Source organism: Schistocerca americana, chromosome 1 (assembly GCF_021461395.2).
Source record: "Schistocerca americana isolate TAMUIC-IGC-003095 chromosome 1, iqSchAmer2.1, whole genome shotgun sequence".
In the NCBI taxonomy this organism is placed as follows: domain Eukaryota; kingdom Metazoa; phylum Arthropoda; class Insecta; order Orthoptera; family Acrididae; genus Schistocerca; species Schistocerca americana.
The window spans coordinates 1,065,110,312-1,065,128,946 of NC_060119.1; the positions used below are offsets into that span (position 1 = coordinate 1,065,110,312).

Here is an 18,635-nt window from a genome sequence, read left to right on the forward strand (position 1 = left end):
CTTGAAACCTATTAGTGGCCCCCGTTCTAATGCAGTCTTAAAACACTCCCCGCCGTATTGGGCATGCCAAGTACGGTATATGAGCCAGGATTCATGTCCGTTTAGGCCTCCATCTGTTTACCAATGAACTCCACAGGTATCCTTGCAGAGGCTGTTCACGATTTCGCTGCATACTGAGCATTTGTTTTCCGTCTGGGTTAGTCGGCTTCAGTGCCGAAATCTTTCAAATTCTGTGTTCTTCTGATCAGTGCCAGACATTCGTAATACCGCTTCTACAGTGCCATGATGTACAGCTACATTTTGAGAAAATATGGAAAGCTCATAGATTTTCTAGATTATTTGAAGACGTCCCACAAGAAAGGTTCTATTCTACATTTTTGAAGTTGTGTTCTTACTGAAACAAAGTGGTTCATTACATAAGACATCCTACCATAGCAACAGATGTCTTTATTTCTGTTTATAATTTGACCTATTTGTAGTTCTAAAGTTGACCATACTGTATGAACATTTTCTATTAATAAAATGGCGGATGTGACTCCAAAATCAAAAGCGTAGAAAAGGAAATAGATCCATCAAATTGCAAACAAAAAGTCAAGAAATGTAGGAGAAACCGTATGCAGTCTTGTATTTCTACAGCTGGTAAAGACGTTCATTAAAAAAGTGCACCAAAAGGGGTACGTATAGGAACGCTGTGTATCATTATGACGTAAAAACTATGCACTAGAATAATTTGCTTGGTCTGGTCATTGATTTGGAAAAAAACTGGACAATAATGTTTTTGTACAACTACTTTGTTTTGCCCGGATATTTTAGCGCAGCAGACAAGACGTTTGTTACTTCGGGACCATAGTTTTCTGTCTTGGGGCCATAGTTTTTCATTAACCAAGAAAAAAGCAGGGTAATGGATGATACGAGTGTCCATCAATGGAAGTATCTAATATCTGAAGCTTGTTTAAGTACATCTTTCAGTACAACGGAAATGAGCCAGAATGATTTTTTTGCTGTCAATGTTCTTGAAGTAATTATGAAGTCTGGCCCAAACTTGACTAGTTACATCGTTGAATATCAGTGTAGATGCTCCAGATACATTGTATCTGCGTCTAACTCATAATGTCATACAGCCCTGCGCATGTCACTCTCTGCTTAATGCAAAAGAGAAAATCAACCTCAAGTTAACATCCCTATATATGCGCAATGCCTGTGCAATCTCCCCAGTAGGTTACAAATGTCAGACGTCCTGAGAACAGTATTTGGTGAAATTGTGAGTGCATTATGTTGAAGCTAAGTGAATTCTACCGTGGGAAAATTATTAGTGCTCTTGTGGTAGATGCGCCCTTTGTTGTCTAAAGAGCTGCTTCCTCTATGGGCCGAGATAGTGACGGCCTTGTTGGATATGAATGAGTAAAATACGTTAATGTACAACGCAGGGATTTTTGTGTGAACTGACCTTGTGACAAAACAGTTTAATTTATTTTTCTCCTCTTTTATCTTTTTCATTGTTGTGGTTTTTTGTCGTATATAGAATCAGTTTTTTTAGTTTGTAAGTGAATTAAATAAATACATTGTATTATTTCAGTATGGCAGATAATGTATTCTGTTAATATTTTCCATTATTTTCCCCATCGTAACAAAAGACAACAATTTTTCGTATACAACGTTATTTCACGATGTACTTTTACTGGACAGCAACGTCCTTACACGCAACGCTGCCGAAAAATTGAGAAAACTTTCTAAATATTGTAAGACACGCTAAATGCACTTTGCTGTTTTATAATACATACTGTTTCACTTAATCATTTCTAATCAAATGCGTAAATAAATAGTACCAACAGAAAACAAAAATTAATTTTACTTCCTGAAAAATTATGAAATTTTTGAAGAAAGTCTTCAATCTTTGACAGAAAAATTTCGTATTCAAAGATTAAAAGCAAGTCAACTTTTTTCCGTTAATATTTGCTTACAACTGACAGATTATCGACAGTTAAGTCGTCATTAGATAACTGACTAGCTACTGCAATTCACAGGTCTTAGTATTTAATTTCTTACGCACTCACACATTTAAAGTTACAAATGCGTTTTGAAAATGCAGTTCTCCTTAAAACTACTGTCGGTTTACTCGCATGGTAATTTTCCTGTTTATGGACAAATATCCCAGTTGTGAAGTAAAATGTTAAGTTGAGTTTTAATTACTGTGGACTTAGTTGAGGACGTCAAGCTCCCGGCAGTGTCACAGTAGAACCTTAACAACTTTTCAGCCTTCATTTTTAAAACAACACCAAGATGGTGACATTAACCGAGTTACTAAAGTGTGTAAGTAGGCTGTTTATGTTTTCTTATTGGCAACGTTACGTAGCGCTCTGTTTGTAAATCACTGGCTGTGCTGTGTGCAAACTGTGGCTAGTTTGCATTGTTGTCTGCCATTGTAGTGTTGGGCAGCGGCAGCTGGATGCGAACAGCGCGTAGCGTTGCGCAGTTGGAGGTGAGCCGCCAGCAGTGGTGGATGTGGGGAGAGAAATGGCGGAGTTTTGATATTTGGAAGAATGGATGTTATGAACTCCTATATATATTATGACTTTTGATGACTAAGGTAAATACATTGTTTGTTCTCTATTAAAATCTTTCATTTGCTAACTATGCCTGTCAGTAGTTAGTGCCTTCCGTAGTTTGAATCTTTTATTTAGCTGGCAGTAGTGGCGCTCGCTGTACTGCAGTAGTTCGAGTGACGAAGATTTTTGTGAGGTAAGTGATTTGAGAAACGTATAGGTTAATGTTAGTCAGGGCCATTCTTTTGTAGGGATTTTTGAAAGTCAGATTGCGTTGCGCTAACTAACTATACCTATCAGTAGTTAGTGCCTTCCGTAGTTTGAATCTTTTATTTAGCTGGCAGTATTGGCGCTCGCTGTACTGCAGTAGTTCGAGTAACGAAGATTTTTGTGAGGTAAGTGATTTGTGAAACGTATAGGTTAATGTTAGTCAGGGCCATTCTTTTGTAAGGATTTTTGAAAGTCAGATTGCGTTGCGCTAAAAAATATTGTGTGTCAGTAAAAGCACAGTCGTGTGATTTATATGTCTATTTCTATTCTTTTGTAAAGCCTGTTTTACTACAAATGTTATCTGTACTATTATGTTTTTAATGATGTGTTTTGTACCGTTGTTATTGTATTCTTATGTAATAAAATTGTAATTGACACCAGTTCATCATATTATTAACTTGTAAGTTACATTTCACTGCACACGTTTCTGTTGGTCATAGTATATGGACAATATGTGAGAAGTAGGGACTGTTAGTGTGTTAATAATTCAGCAAGGGATTGGATAACAGCATTGCTGGTTTAAGGACAATTCCAAAAAGTTCGTGAGTGTACAAGTGGTGGTTTATGGACTTGCTATATTCTCTGCAAGACTCTTCGATGGTGATTGTGCACCTGCACAGTCGCAACAGATGGCTGCTGACCGTCTCTACAAGGACTACAGTGGGTCTGCACCTTTGATGACTCACCAAAACCGTAATCTCTACCAGGACTACTGTGGGTCTACTCTGTGATGAACTACCTACCAATATTCTTCAAAACTTAGATTGACTCTGGTGGGTTTGCTCTGTTGTGGCCCATTACCTGTCTGCATGTCGAGAGTCAGCACTGTCTTTCCGTTGGAAGGACAACACTACTTCTTCAAGACTGCATGGAAATCCAGTACTTCCGGGTGCATATTCTTTTACTGCGCAGACTTTGAGAAAAACACTGCAATTTTACTGTGATGAATGATCAGGACTGTCTTTATGACTGTGAGAAAATTTTAGCTTTTGACCAACAATGTATCAATAAGTGTGTGCATTTGATTTCTTTGTTATTGTAATTATGAAAAATTTTATCAAATCATTATTGGCCACTACCAAAAACAATTTGTAAATTTTTTTGTGGGGAGCATGGGGGCTATGTAAGTAGGCTGTTTATGTTTTCTTACTGGCAACGTTACGTAGCGCTCTGTATGAAAATCACTGGCTGTGCTGTGTGCAGTCTGTGGCTAGTTTGCATTGTTGTCTGCCATTGTAGTGTTGGGCAGCGGCAGCTGGTTCCGAACAGCGCGTAGCGTTGCGCAGTTGGAGGTGAGCCGCCAGCAGTGGTGGATGTGGGTAGAGAAATGGCGGAGTTTTGATATTTATAAGAACGGATGTTATGAACTCCTATATACACTCCTGGAAATTGAAATAAGAACACCGTGAATTCATTGTCCCAGGAAGGGCAAACTTTATTGACACATTCCTGGGGTCAGATACATCACATGATCACACTGACAGAACCACAGGCACATAGACACAGGCAACAGAGCATGCACAATGTCGGCACTAGTACTGTTTATATCCACCTTTCGCAGCAATGCAGGCTGCTATTCTCCCATGGAGACGATCGTAGAGATGCTGGATGTAGTCCTGTGGTACGGCTTGCCATGCCATTTCCACCTGGCGCCTCAGTTGGACCAGCGTTCGTGCTGGACGTGCAGACCGCGTGAGACGACGCTTCATCGAGTCCCAAACATGCTCAATGGGGGACAGATCCGGAGATCTTGCTGGCCACGGTAGTTGACTTACACCTTCTAGAGCACGTTGGGTGGCACGGGATACATGCGGACGTGCATTGTCCTGTTGGAACAGCAAGTTCCCTTGCCGGTCTAGGAATGGTAGAACGATGGGTTCGATGACGGTTTGGATGTACCGTGCCCTATTCAGTGTCCCCTCGACGATCACCAGTGGTGTACGGCCAGTGTAGGAGATCGCTCCCCACACCATGATGCCGGGTGTTGGCCCTGTGTGCCTCGGTCGTATGCAGTCCTGATTGTGGCGCTCACCTGCACGGTGCCAAACACGCATACGACCATCATTGGCACCAAGGCAGAAGCGACTCTCATCGCTGAAGACGACACGTCTCCATTCGTCCCTCCATTCACGCCTGTCGCGACACCACTGGAGGCGGGCTGCACGATGTTGGGGCGTGAGCGGAAGACGGCCTAACGGTGTGCGGGACCGTAGCCCAGCTTCATGGAGACGGTTGCGAATGGTCCTCGCCGATACCCCAGGAGCAACAGTGTCCCTAATTTGCTGGGAAGTGGCGGTGCGGTCCCCTACGGCACTGCGTAGGATCCTACGGTCTTGGCGTGCATCCGTGCGTCGCTGCGGTCCGGTCCCAGGTCGACGGGCACGTGCACCTTCCGCCGACCACTGGCGACAACATCGATGTACTGTGGAGACCTCACGCCCCACGTGTTGAGCAATTCGGCGGTACGTCCACCCGGCCTCCCGCATGCCCACTATACGCCCTCGCTCAAAGTCCGTCAACTGCACATACGGTTCACGTCCACGCTGTCGCGGCATGCTACCGGTGTTAAAGACTGCGATGGAGCTCCGTATGCCACGGCAAACTGGCTGACACTGACGGCGGCGGTGCACAAATGCTGCGCAGCTAGCGTTATTCGACGGCCAACACCGCGGTTCCTGGTGTGTCCGCTGTGCCGTGCGTGTGATCATTGCTTGTACAGCCCTCTCGCAGTGTCCGGAGCAAGTATGGTGGATCTGACACACCGGTGTCAATGTGTTCTTTTTTTCATTTCCAGGAGTGTATATTATGACTTTTGATGACTAATGTAAATACATTGTTTGTTCTCTATTAAAATCTTTCATTTGCTAACTATGCCTATCAGTAGTTAGTGCCGTCCGTAGTTTGAATCTTTTATTTAGCTGGCAGTAGTGGCGCTCGCTGTACTGCAGTAGTTCGAGTAACGAAGATTTTTGTGAGGTAAGTGATTTGTGAAACGTATAGGTTAATGTTAGTCAGGGCCATTCTTTTGTAGGGATTTTTGAAAGTCAGATTGCGTTGCGCTAAAAAATATTGTGTGTCAGTAAAAGCACAGTCGTGTTTAATTGTTCAAAGGGGACGATTCAAGTGTGAAATTACTTTGACAGAAACTATCACTCATGTGAATCACTTTAATACGAAGCAGATTAATTACTTATCTCACGCATGAGTAACATTATCTATGGTAGCGTTAAGTGATTCACTTTGTATATTCTAGGTAATAGAGACTGACAATAAACCAGGTTTTCGTTGGAAATGCAGCGTCCGAGTTTTATCTGGATAAAATGCTTCAGAGACTAACCTTGAAAGACAAATTAAAGTAATTAGCCTCATACAAGTTAAAATCTGAAGTAAATGAAATTACCGAAATCTGAAAATCTAAACACAAGGGGCTAAAATTTCTACTTCTGTCCAGAAGATTTTTGATAGTTTCACCGATCTTATGATATCTTCGAGTCATCGACTTGTCCCTCAGTCTTTCAACTACACGAACTAAACCACATAAATTATTATGGACGTTTTTAAATTTTTTAAGTTCTAGCGACAGCAAAAATGTTTCTTACGCTTCTTCTTTCAGTAACAGGGCCTTGTGCCATCTGGCAGTGAAAGTGGTTTTTTGAATTAAAAATAATTTGTATGCTCGGGAATTATTTAAAAAGCCGCACGTTTGCTTGTTATCGATGCGGTATGGCTGGCTCATTTTTCCTTTATGAGCTGGTGAAAGAAAAATAAAATTGTGAATTAGGTACAAGACGGAGACGGCTTTAATTTTTTGTAATATAGTGTATCACGAATAACGAATATCGGCAGAGTCCTGAGAAATCAGATGAAAGACCGAAATGTGGAATCTTGATCGTCGCTGTCAGATTCAGAGAGGGGCAGAGAATCATTACGCGCGCCCACGCAACTTCCGACTTAGAATTAATTAATGCTGAACTCAATCACAGCATTCACAATCGTATAAAATATCGAGATAAATAATCTCTCTACAGTAGGTTCTATATTGTTGAAGACGGCAGACTCTGAAAGTAAAAGAGCTGTAAAGAAAAACATTAAAAATCCAGGAAAACCACTGCAATGTGGTAACAAGGTATACACGCAAAATTTTATGCTGTTTCCTGAATTGGAAGAATTTTCTTAAAAACTCTAATTTATATATAAATGTGTAAGTAATAACGAATATTTTTCCTATTGCATAACAGAAAGCAAATGAAGGCCCAGCGATGATGCTGAAACTTCAACAGAACGTATCTGGGTGATAGCACAAAAAGAATCAGCTCTGTTTTGCTCAAAGCGGATCCCTTCCAAAAGACCAGTTTATTTGTAAAGCAAACACAGACGGAATAACTTTAACTTTGAGATGACACCCACGCTATTTTGTCAGTAATCATGATGTAGCTTCATTCTTTCTTTAAATACTGTCAATGTTTAATGTTCCGTCTTTTGAACGACAACGATTTGTTTCGTTAATCAAACGAAGTTTTGCATTGCTTACATTAGGAACCCATAGACATCCAATAAATTTAAAGCGTATTCAAGTTTCAGTTATTTGTGACCATAAGGATATCAGGAACAGATCGTTTAATGTGTTAGTAAAAGCTAATTTTCGTTCATTGTGCAACCTGCTGCGGCGCTATAGTATGTGTACTTACTTGACCGAAATATGTTTTATGTAGAAAACGGCCTTGTTACGAGGTCAAAGATGAAACGTCAGCTACTGATAAATTTTTATGCTGCTGCAGGCACAATCACACAAAGTCATAAGTAGCAGTAATTGTTACTTACATACTTCACAGCAAGAAATCCACGCCATCGCTTCGCTGTCCGACGTAGATGAATCTGACTCGGCAAGATTTATGACGAATGGTTCCATAACAGTTGTTGTTGTTGTGGTCTTCAGTTATGAGACTGGTTTGATGCAGCTCTCCATGCTACTCTACTATGCGCAAGCTTCTTCATCTCCCAGTACCTACTGCAGCCTACATCCTTCTGAATCTGCTTAGTGTATTCATCTCTTGGTCTTCATCTAAGATTTTTACCCTCCACGCTGCTCTCCAATACTAAATTGGTGATCCTTTGATGTTTCAGAACATGTCCTACCAACCGATCCCTTTTTCTAGTCAAGTTGTGCCACGAACTCCTCTTCTCCCCAATTCTATTCCATAACAGTATCCCTACCAATTTCCCTGTTGAACTCTTCATCTTGCCGTTTTTCTGTGTGTCTTACGCAAGCTGCCCATGCAGATGCTGAGATGCTGTCTATTGCCTCATGTTGAAATCTCTCAATATCTGCATTTTTGAATGTATTGTTCTTTACCGCAATATATGCTTTCACCTGAGCCCATACACAGCTCGAATGGGTTGTCATGTTAATGGTATAGGGGTAATCTAACGATACAGTGTCCATACTGCTTTGCAATTTCATCTACCACATAAACTCTGTATGCAGGTTTGTGTTGATTGACAAGAACCAGCAATTCCAGTAATTCTGCTCTGGTATGAGACTTGTTATGAGGTATTCCGTTAGAATAAGTCATGCAATGATGTCTGCCTTTTTGGAGATCGTATTTGGAGTTTTGTTCACTTGCACTGGGTGGATGCTCGCATTGTCCATGACTATAACTGAAGACGCAGGAATATGTTGCAATAATTGTTCTGTAAACCACCTTTCGAAGACACTGTACGTCATGTCAGAGTGATAATCTTCAGAATCCTTAGCCTTTGGCGCCTTAAAAATCAGCTTACCCTGGGGAATAAAGCCAGTATCTGCTGATCCGACACGAAGCACTATAATTCTGTTACCCTTACCAACAGGATCGCTCGTTTTCCAGCACATAGCCCTTGCACGGTTCTGTTTAACAAACGTTTCATCTAAGTAATAAATTCGAGATGTGCTAGCTTCTCTGATCACCTGGATTGTTCTCAGAAAAAAAATCCTTGCAGCTACAATATTGCTTCGTTCCATTAACAATTTCCTACCATCGTTCGTTTTCTGATACCTGAACCCCATATCTTTCAGTGCCCTCAACATGGTCCATTCGCTTCTGTTAAAATTTTCAGCTTCTTTCATACGCGAAACTAGTTTCTCTGCTGTTGGCTACTCGCCTTCAGCATACATGCTGAACACTATGCGCCGCAAAACGTCTAGCTCACCAACTTCTTTTTTCGGTTGTGTTGCTTCCCTGCTGATTTGAAAGCTGAGCTGCAGGCTTGCGTTGCCGTTTTAGCTTCGCTGGATAGTCTCTGAACGGCCTTCAAATCAACAACACACGCTTCAGCTGTCTGCGCCTGACATTTGGCAACGGCGCGACCCACGCCTTGCGTCGGGTGGATTCAGCAGAAGATTCTCTCTTAAAGTATTGGTAGACACGGAGCACTATTCCTCTTGCCTGTTTGTGTAGCACTTGGCGTGATTGCTTACCATCACTCCTAATGAACATTATGAAGGCAGTCAGCACTCAGCATGGAACACTGTGACTGAAATAAACAGAATTTCCGAACACAGAACGACCTACACAGAACGAAGACAAGAATGTCACTGGCGCGCGGTTGGCTGTGAGTCACATGGTACACTTCTGCATGCTTCTGCGCAAACAAGCCCGACCCACCTTCGCAGCTGCTCTCCACTCTAGCGCATCACAACTCTACTAACTGGTGTACAGCAGTCGATGACCTTCCAGTGTCTGTGCAATGACTGAGACTCTTAGATGATCAAACGTACGCTCAAGACAGATTACACGCATGCTCACAAAAAACACGATATTCAAAGAAACGTAATTTCATTCAAAATGTTGCCACCGTTTGAGACCAATGGAGATGCCTTTCTGTGGTGGATCGTTGCAGATGAAGCAACTTGGGTGCATTACCTTTGAGCTTTTACCGACAGAGAACACACGCTCTAACACAAAGCTGCCTTAAGATCACACAACTTGAAGGAGACTATGTATGAATGTATAGTACATGTCAAATAAAGGTTGAGTGATACAAATAACCAAACTCTAATTCTTAAAAATAAATATCGTCTGGTAGAAAAATCATAGAATAGTATTCATTGAACGACTAAGAACCTTTTATAGTGGAACACATTTACCTGGATTCTGTTAATTGCAACAGATGCTCACAATAGTTTCCCTCTTGCCGTCTTACTGAAGGCACCTAGCGAGGTGGTGCAGTGTTTAGCACAAGGGACAGACACCGTGAAGAATGGGATTCAGATCTCTGCCGCTCTTTACGGACTTACGTTTCTGTGACGTTCCTAAATCGATTAGGGTGAATACCGTGATGGTTTCTCTTAAGAGGATACAGCCGAAATCCTTCTCAATTTGTGTATTGTTCGAACTTGTGCTTTGTCTCCACTGACATTGTCATCAGTGGGTGATTTTCGTACGTAACCGTATTTGTACCTCGTCTTCAAATTAGTCTTACGGTATCGACTAACGGCTTCAAAACAAAACTCGGTACTATTTATTCAACAAGCCTCGTACTAAACCTAAGAGTATTCCTTACTTACTGGAATTATTATTTTTTACTTAAATTACATAAAGAATTTCTTGGTTGCCTCTGTACTATTACTATTCTTGGAGATGTAGTTGTTAACAGCAACTAAATAGAAGGATGTTTGTTTTTATTGTATATACGTTTCGCTTTCTATTCTTCACGAAAAGGCCTGTGGTACATATTTGTTGTACGTATATGATAAATATGTATCATAAATGTTTCCAGCTATGTTGTTGTATTATAGTTTTACTTTATTCTTATATCATTAGGTAAGAAATAACTTTTTGGAGCGTAGACTTGGAAAGGTCTAATTATTGTTAGTTTCAAATTACGGATTTTTGTGATCGTATCACCTATGTGCCATGGAATTGTATCTGCGTAAACATCAGGATGACCGATTTTCAGCGTTTGAGAGCACATTTCAACTAAACACTTCACTTTTGCTGCGTAATTTTGTTTAAAACATATGTCATTTGTGTTTACTGTTTTAGTGCTGCCAACTGCTGCTGTATTTTTTCGATTTGCCTTTTGTTTACTCAGTGGTGACTGTATGAAGTTTGTTTGTTATACGTGTATGTGCGTGTTATTGCGTGTAATTATTATTTTTTTGAATTTTCTGACGGAAATATCACTGTAGGGCAGACTGAATGAGTTACTGTTTTATCTCTGCATCTCGGCTCGTTATTGGTTTGGAGGTTCACATTCCCAGTGAGCTGATGTATTAATATGGACATTTACTAAGTTATCTTTCATTACAAGGGCTCTATACACGTGAAAACTTTCCTGTGAAGTTACGAATCTTCTGTTTCGAATGTCCATTCTGAAGGGTTCCGTATCTTGTTCCATGCTAAATGTTTCATGTTTATGCTTTGTTAGGTGTCCAGAAAATGCAGATTGGCTGTTTCATACTTACAATTTCCTTATATGTTCTTGGCATAGTTTGGAACTGTCATTCCCAGATACACTGCTTCGTAAATAAACGAAAGTGAAACGCTTAGGGCATAAAACCAAAAGCCATTCCCTTTATTGCTTTGACGCACCACACTCCAAGAGGATGGTAATACGAGGGCAGTTCAATAAGTAATGCAACACATTTTATTTCTCGGCCAATTTTGGTTGAAAAAACCGGAAATTTCTTGTGGAATATTTTCAAACATTCCCGCTTCGTCTCGTGTAGTTTCATTGACTTCCGACAGGTGGCAGCGCTGTACGAAGCTGTTAAAATGGCGTCTGTAACGGATGTGCGTTGCAAACAACGGGCAGTGATCGAGTTTCTTTTGGCGGAAAACCAGGGCATCTCAGATATTCATAGGCGCTTGCAGAATGTCTGCGGTGATCTGGCAGTGGACAAAAGCACGGTGAGTCGTTGGGCAAAGCGTGTGTCGTCATCGCCGCAAGGTCAAGCAAGACTGTCTGATCTCCTGCGTGCGGGCCGGCCGTGCACAGCTGTGACTCCTGCAATGGCGGAGCGTGCGAACACACTCGTTCGAGATGATCGACGGATCACCATCAAACAACTCAGTGCTCATCTTGACATCTCTGTTGGTAGTGCTGTCACAATTGTTCACCAGTTGGGATATTCAAAGGTTTGTTCCCGCTGGGTCCCTCGTTATCTAACCGAACACCATAAAGAGCAAAGGAGAACCATCTGTTCCGAATTGCTTGCTCGTCATGTGGCTGAGGGTGACAATTTCTTGTCAAAGATTGTTACAGGCGATGAAACATGGGTTCATCACTTCGAACCTGAAACAAAACGGCAATCAATGGAGTGGCGCCACACCCACTCCCCTACCAAGAAAAAGTTTAAAGCCATACCCTCAGCCGGTAAAGTCATGGTTACAGTCTTCTGGGATGCTGAAGGGGTTATTCTGTTCGATGTCCTTCCCCATGGTCAAACGATCAACTCTGAAGTGTATTGTGCTACTCTTCAGAAATTGAAGAAACGACTTCAGCGTGTTCGTAGGCACAAAAATCTGAACGAACTTCTCCTTCTTCATGACAACGCAAGACCTCACACAAGTCTTCGCACTCGAGAAGAGCTCACAAAACTTCAGTGGACTGTTCTTCCTCATGCACCCTACAGCCCCGATCTCGCACCGTCGGATTTCCATATGTTTGGCCCAATGAAGGACGCAATCCGTCGGAGGCACTACGCAGATGATGAAGAAGTTATTGATGCAGTACGACGTTGGCTCCGACATCGACCAGTGGAATGGCACCGTGCAGGCATACAGGCCCTCATTTCAAGGTGGCGTAAGGCCGTAGCATTGAATGGAGATTACGTTGAAAAATAGTGTTGTGTAGCTAAAAGATGGGGGAATAACCTGGTGTATTTCAATGCTGAATAAAACAACCCCTGTTTCAGAAAAAAAATGTGTTGCATTACTTATTGAACTGCCCTCGTAATAACAATAATAGTAATAATAATAACACAACATTTACTTCATAATCAAAATTAAAGGATTCTATATTATGAGTACAACATTAAGAAGGTAATTTCAAGCATATTTACACCACTGCCTCTCCCCTTCCGCCACCCCACTCACCAGCACGCTTATTTTTGTATTCATTTCCTCATTCTCAGAAAGAAACATAAGATTAACGTAACCAGGCTAACTGTACCAACATTTACCCGTAAGTCAGCTGCAGTCAACTGCACAAACATTGTATCATCTTTTCGTGTGAAACCATTAAACTGAATTAATCTTCTTCAGTTTCTACAAAACTACATTAAAGTCATCTGTCGTTGTTTGCCTAAAACGCATTGCATATAAATCAGCTTAGATGTAACGTCTTCAAGGGAAAGGGCTTCTGCATTAATTGCTTCAAAGAAGAGTTGCTGGAAGGGAAGCATAAGCAATATGATATTTTTCCTGCACTAAAATCTTTTGTGTAATTATCTTCAGAAAATTACTCCCTGGTGATATAGGCTGTTGAATGACTGTGAAATAAGTAGGGATCCTAATTGTTTTCAACAGTATCTGCTTTTAGTACATCTGTTGCAATGCCTCATTCGGCGCAACGATGATAAATTAAGACATTACATTGAAACTCAGTAACATGTGAATCGGTTGTACGACACACCCCAGTTGCCTTTAGTTTCATTACGCTGGAGATGTTGTTAGCGCAGAAGCAGTTTATACCTTGGAAGTAACAAAGGAATTTCAAATGTGACAGAGGTTGAGAGATTTATACAAAATAAATTAACAAACGACAGAGCTGATCCTCCTTGGTACACACAACTGGTTAGAACACTGTTGCAGAAACAACGAAACAAACATGCCAAATTTAAACAGACGCAAAATCCTCAAGATTGGCGACGTTTTACAGAAGCTCGAAATTTAGCGCGGACTTCAATGCGAGATGCTTGTAACAGTTTCCACAATGAAACTTTGTCTCGAAACCTGCCAGAAAATCCAAAGCGATTCTCGTCTAATGTGAAGTATGTTAGCGGCAAGAAACAACCAATGCCTTCTCTGCGCGATAGCAATGGAGATATTATCGAAGACAGCGCTGCCAAAAAAGAGTTGCTAAACACAGCCTTCCGAAATCAAAAGAAGACGAAGTAAATATTCCAGAATTAGAATCGAGAACAGCTGCCAACATGAGTAACGCAGAAGTAAATATCAGCGGAGTAGTGAAGCAACTAAAATCACTTAATAAAAGCAAGTCTTCTGGTCCAGGCTGTATACCAGATAGGTTCCTTTCGAAGTATGCTGATGCATTAGTTCCATACTTAACCGTCATATACAACCGTTCGCTCGACGAAAGATCCGTACCCAAAGACTGGAAGTTGCACAGGTCACACCAATATTCAAGAAAGGTAGTAGGAGTAATCCACTAAATTACAGGCCCATATCGTTAACGTCGATATGCAGCAGGATTTTAGACCAAATATTGTGTTCGCACGTAATGAATTTCCTCGAAGAAAACGGTCTATTGACACATTGACACACAGTTAACATGGGTTTAGAAAACATCAATCCTGTGAAACACAACTAGCTCTTTATTCACATGAAGTGCCAAGTGCTATGACAAGGAATTTGAGATCGATTCAGTATTCCTGGATTTCCGGACGGCTTTTGACACTCTACCACACAAGCGGCTCGTAGTGAAATTGTGTGCTTATGGAATATCGTCTCAGTTATGTGACTGGATCTGTGGTTTCCTGTCAGAGAGGTCACAGTTCGTTGTAATTGAAGGAAAGTCATCGAGTAAAACAGAAGCGATTTCTGGTGTTCCCCAATGTAGTGTTATAGGCCCTTTGCTGTTCCTTATCTATATAAACGATTTGGGAGATAATTTGAGCAGCCGTCTTCGGCTGTTTGCAGATGACGCTGTCGTTTATCGACTAATAAAGTCATCAGAAGATAAAAAAAACTGCAAAACGATTCAGAAGAAACATCGGAATGGTGCGAAAAGTGTCAGTTGACATTAAATAACGAAAAGTGTGAGGTCATCCACATGAGTGCTAAAAGGAGCGCGTTAAATTTCGGTTACACGCTAAATCAGTCTAATCTAAAAGCCGTAAATTCAACTAAATACCTGTGTATTACAATTACGAACAACTTAAACTAGCAAGAACACTTAGAAAATGTTGTGGGGCAGGCTAACCAAAGACTGCGTTTTATTGGTAGGACACTTAAGAAATGTAACAGGTCTACTAAGGAGACTGCCTACACTACGCTTGTCCGTCCTCTTTTAGAATACTGTTGCGCGTTGTGGGATCCTTAAAAGATAGAACGGACTGAGTACATCGAAAAAGTTCAAAGAAAGGCAGCACGTTTTGTATTATAGCGAAGTATGGGAGAGAATGTCATAGAAATGATACAGGATTTGGGATGGACATCATTAAAAGAAAGGAGTTTTGCGTTGCGACTGAATCTTCTCATGACATTCCAATCACCAACTTTCCCCGCCGAATGCGAAAATACTTTGTTGACACCGACATACATAGGGAGGAACGATCAAAAAGATAAAATAAGGGAAATCAGAGCTTGTAAGGAAACGTATAGGTGTCCATTCTTTCCGCGCGCTGTACGAGAGTGGAATAATAGAGAATTGTGAAGGTGGTTCGCCGCCCGCTGTTGGCCGAGCGGTTCTAGGTGCTACAGTCTGGAACCGCGCGACCGCTACGGTCGCAGGTTCGAATCCTGCCTCGGGCATGGATGTGTGTGTTGTCCTTAGGTTAGTTAGGTTTAAGTAGTTCTAAGTTCTAGGGGACTTATGACCTCAGCAGTTGAGTCCCATAGTGCTCAGAGCCATTTGAACCATTTTTTTGAAGGTGGCTCGATGAACCCTCTTCCAGGCACTTATATGTGATTTGCAGAGTATCCATGTAGATGTAGATGTAGATGTAGAGGTGTCATACTAACAACCCATTCCAAGTAACAGCCCATTTAGTTTTTTAAAAGCTCGCGCCAAATCATTGATATTAGGGCACGATCGGCCCAAATAAATGGTAAAAGACTTAGCTATCTGATAGCTAAGCGCCAGGAAAATTTCTTTGTGTGTTTTAGACATTCCATAGATTCAAATAAAAAATTTTAAATGCTCTAGTCTTTTAACTTACATCGTCCGGTGTATCTATAGAGAATATTCTCCCTTTCTCTCTCTCTCTCACTCTCTCTTTCTCCTCTCTCTCTCTCTCACACACACACACGCACAAAACTGATTCCTGAATATGTCGTGGTGAATCTTACCGTCCAGTTAGGGTTCTCGCTTAGTCTGCTGGCTAGAGTGGCCCCAGCGGATCCTGCACCCACCACCACGAAGTCGTAACTGCGAGCGTTTCTGTGCGGCCTTCTGGAAGCACCCACGCCTTTCGCAGAAAACACGACGACAGATAGCAACATAAGTGTCTGCGGAGGTAACAGCCCCATCGCTGTCCACGCAGTCCCTTGAGTCTTTCCGAGCTTGAGTGAGGTCTGCTGGATGCACGTGACACACGGTCTGCGGAAGGTGTCAAGGATGTGAATGGATTCCATCACATTAGATTCAAAATTTCATTTACAAACTAACAGTGTAAGTACTATGGCAAATGTGGAACAAAAAAGACAATCGTCATACGGTATAAATATTTCGCACAAGAATCAGGAGCCTATGATTTAATACTGTTTCCTCTGTTCCTAATCTAAGAAGTACCCTACAAATTAAAACAAGTAAAAACAAAGAAGAAAATCTTCGTTTCTGCATGTTAGTACTACACTTACCATAAATATCCTGTTCTAAACAGCTCTAATCAAACAAAACCTAAATACTTTTTGTTTTATGAATTTTCTTTATACCGAATGTGTTATTGCCGATGACGAGCATTGGATACAACGCAGGTGATATAATGTTATTAATAATAGATGCACCAAAGGGTACTGATAAAGCATTCGTCTAAAGAGTAAGAATCTCTCCTTAAACTACACATTGTCGGTTACTGCAGTTATCATGGACACTAACAAAACATTCAGAATAGTGGAATAATTTTTTATCTAGTAAATCTACTTATTTTTTAACTTGTTCCCCGGCTTTCTTTACGGATATTTTCATTCTGAGAATTGATACCTGTCACAGTACTTGTTTTATTACGAGATGTATAAAAATTTATTTTGTTTCAAGTAAGTGAAACACTATATGCTCCGGATAGGGGTGCGTAAAACTGTCACTGCAACTACTCCACAGCGGTACAGTCATCCTATTGCGTTGTTTCACTGACCAAATATTTTGATTGGAAGTTTGGTTACATTACATGAATCGTATTCCTTGCGATACGCAGAGACACGTTTCTAGCATTTTGTTTAAATACAATACACTGAAAAGACATAACAATGTGAGGGATGGATATTTCATAGTTGATGTTAAGCTTTTTAACACAACACTGCTTCAGCTGTAAGTACTTTATTTACAAGAACGACCGGTTTCGAAGCATTTCAGCTGTATCATGAGGCCATCGGGAGACCCAACGTACATGGTCAGCAATTTTTCGCTGTGTAGCGGACGTCAATTATAAAATAGCTATTTACCTAAAAATTGCTTACCATGAACTCTGGGACAGCCCATCAAGCTCTTTTTTTCTCGTTCAGAACATGACCTCATTTTTTTGCGCCTGATGATGCAGCTAAAATGCCGCAAAACCGGTCGTGGCTCGTAAATGAAGTACTTACAGCTAAAGAACTCTTATCTTCAAAATGATACATCCAGACTATGGCAGCCCTGTTTGTCGAAGTCTTCTGCATAGTGTTAATTACATCATAACCTAACACAGTACATTAAACAATGGTTGGAAAGGTATTTTTCAGTGTGGTAGCGTGAGTTGCTCCAGACAGAATTCGTTACTAGAGTATTAAATTCCACCTCATTATCCACAATAACCATCATAGACTCAGGTAGTTGGCTTAAATTTGTACCCATGTACTATCTGGCTCCCTCCTGTATTTATAGTAAATCCATCAAATATTTATAGAGGTTCCCTTTGATACTCATTTTGTGTTGCTAATTCGTATATTTCTTTTTCTTGTGAAAAGAGATATTGGTAACGACAAATGACTTTACCGCATTGTGAAAAAGTTGCCGGGATCTCAAGTCTTATAGAGAGATCTGTTATACAGATCTGTTGAATTATCCTATCGTTCAATTACATCGACTCTAGGCACTAACACGACATCTAACTAATTACATCAGACTGAAAGATTTTTGTTGATACTAAATTTCCACTTTGTGTTTAATATAACGTATCGACACTTTCAGCTGCAACATAAATTTGTTTGGTATTACATAGGGCGGTTAACATTCATGTTACTTCTAGAGGTTGGAGAGGGGACTTGCTAGATCAAGCTTTACACGGGAACTCACGCCCGGAAACGGTTTGTTTCAATGTTACAAGGAAAACAAGAGCTACTTCGTCGCGTGCTACATGTTTCTTACACAGTTCGCCTGTTATAGTAGGCTACCCACATTCATCAACGCTACGATGACACGATGTCACGTGATGTCCTTTGTTTGCATCTGTCTTGTTTTCATACTTCCTGGTGATGCGCGGTGCTGCCTGAGGCGTCTTGTCACAGTTTGTGCGGCTCCCCCCGTCGGAGGTTAAAGTCCTCCCTCGGGCATGGGTTTGTGTGTTGTCCTTAGCGTAAGTTAAAGTTAATTTAATTAGTGTGTAAGCCTAGGGACCGTTGACCTCAGCAATTTGGTCCCATTGTCCTTACCACAAATTTCCATATTCTCCTGGTGATGCGTCAGTTGACATTACGGTGACTAATACTGCAGTAATAGGATGCCTGTGTACACGTTGGCAGA

At 41.1% G+C, this 18,635-nt stretch overlaps 1 protein-coding gene across 1 annotated transcript in view; it reads right to left on the reverse strand.

Annotated features, from left to right (window-relative positions):
* The window catches only part of LOC124596344 (glucose dehydrogenase [FAD, quinone]-like), a 101,278-nt gene extending 85,050 nt beyond the window's left edge, over nt 1–16,228 (reverse strand). The window contains exon 1 of the mRNA XM_047135450.1: nt 16,049–16,228. Coding sequence (XP_046991406.1) covers nt 16,049–16,228 — 180 coding nt within the window. The remainder of the gene's footprint in view (nt 1–16,048) is intronic.
* Nucleotides 16,229–18,635: the final 2,407 nt, after the last annotated feature.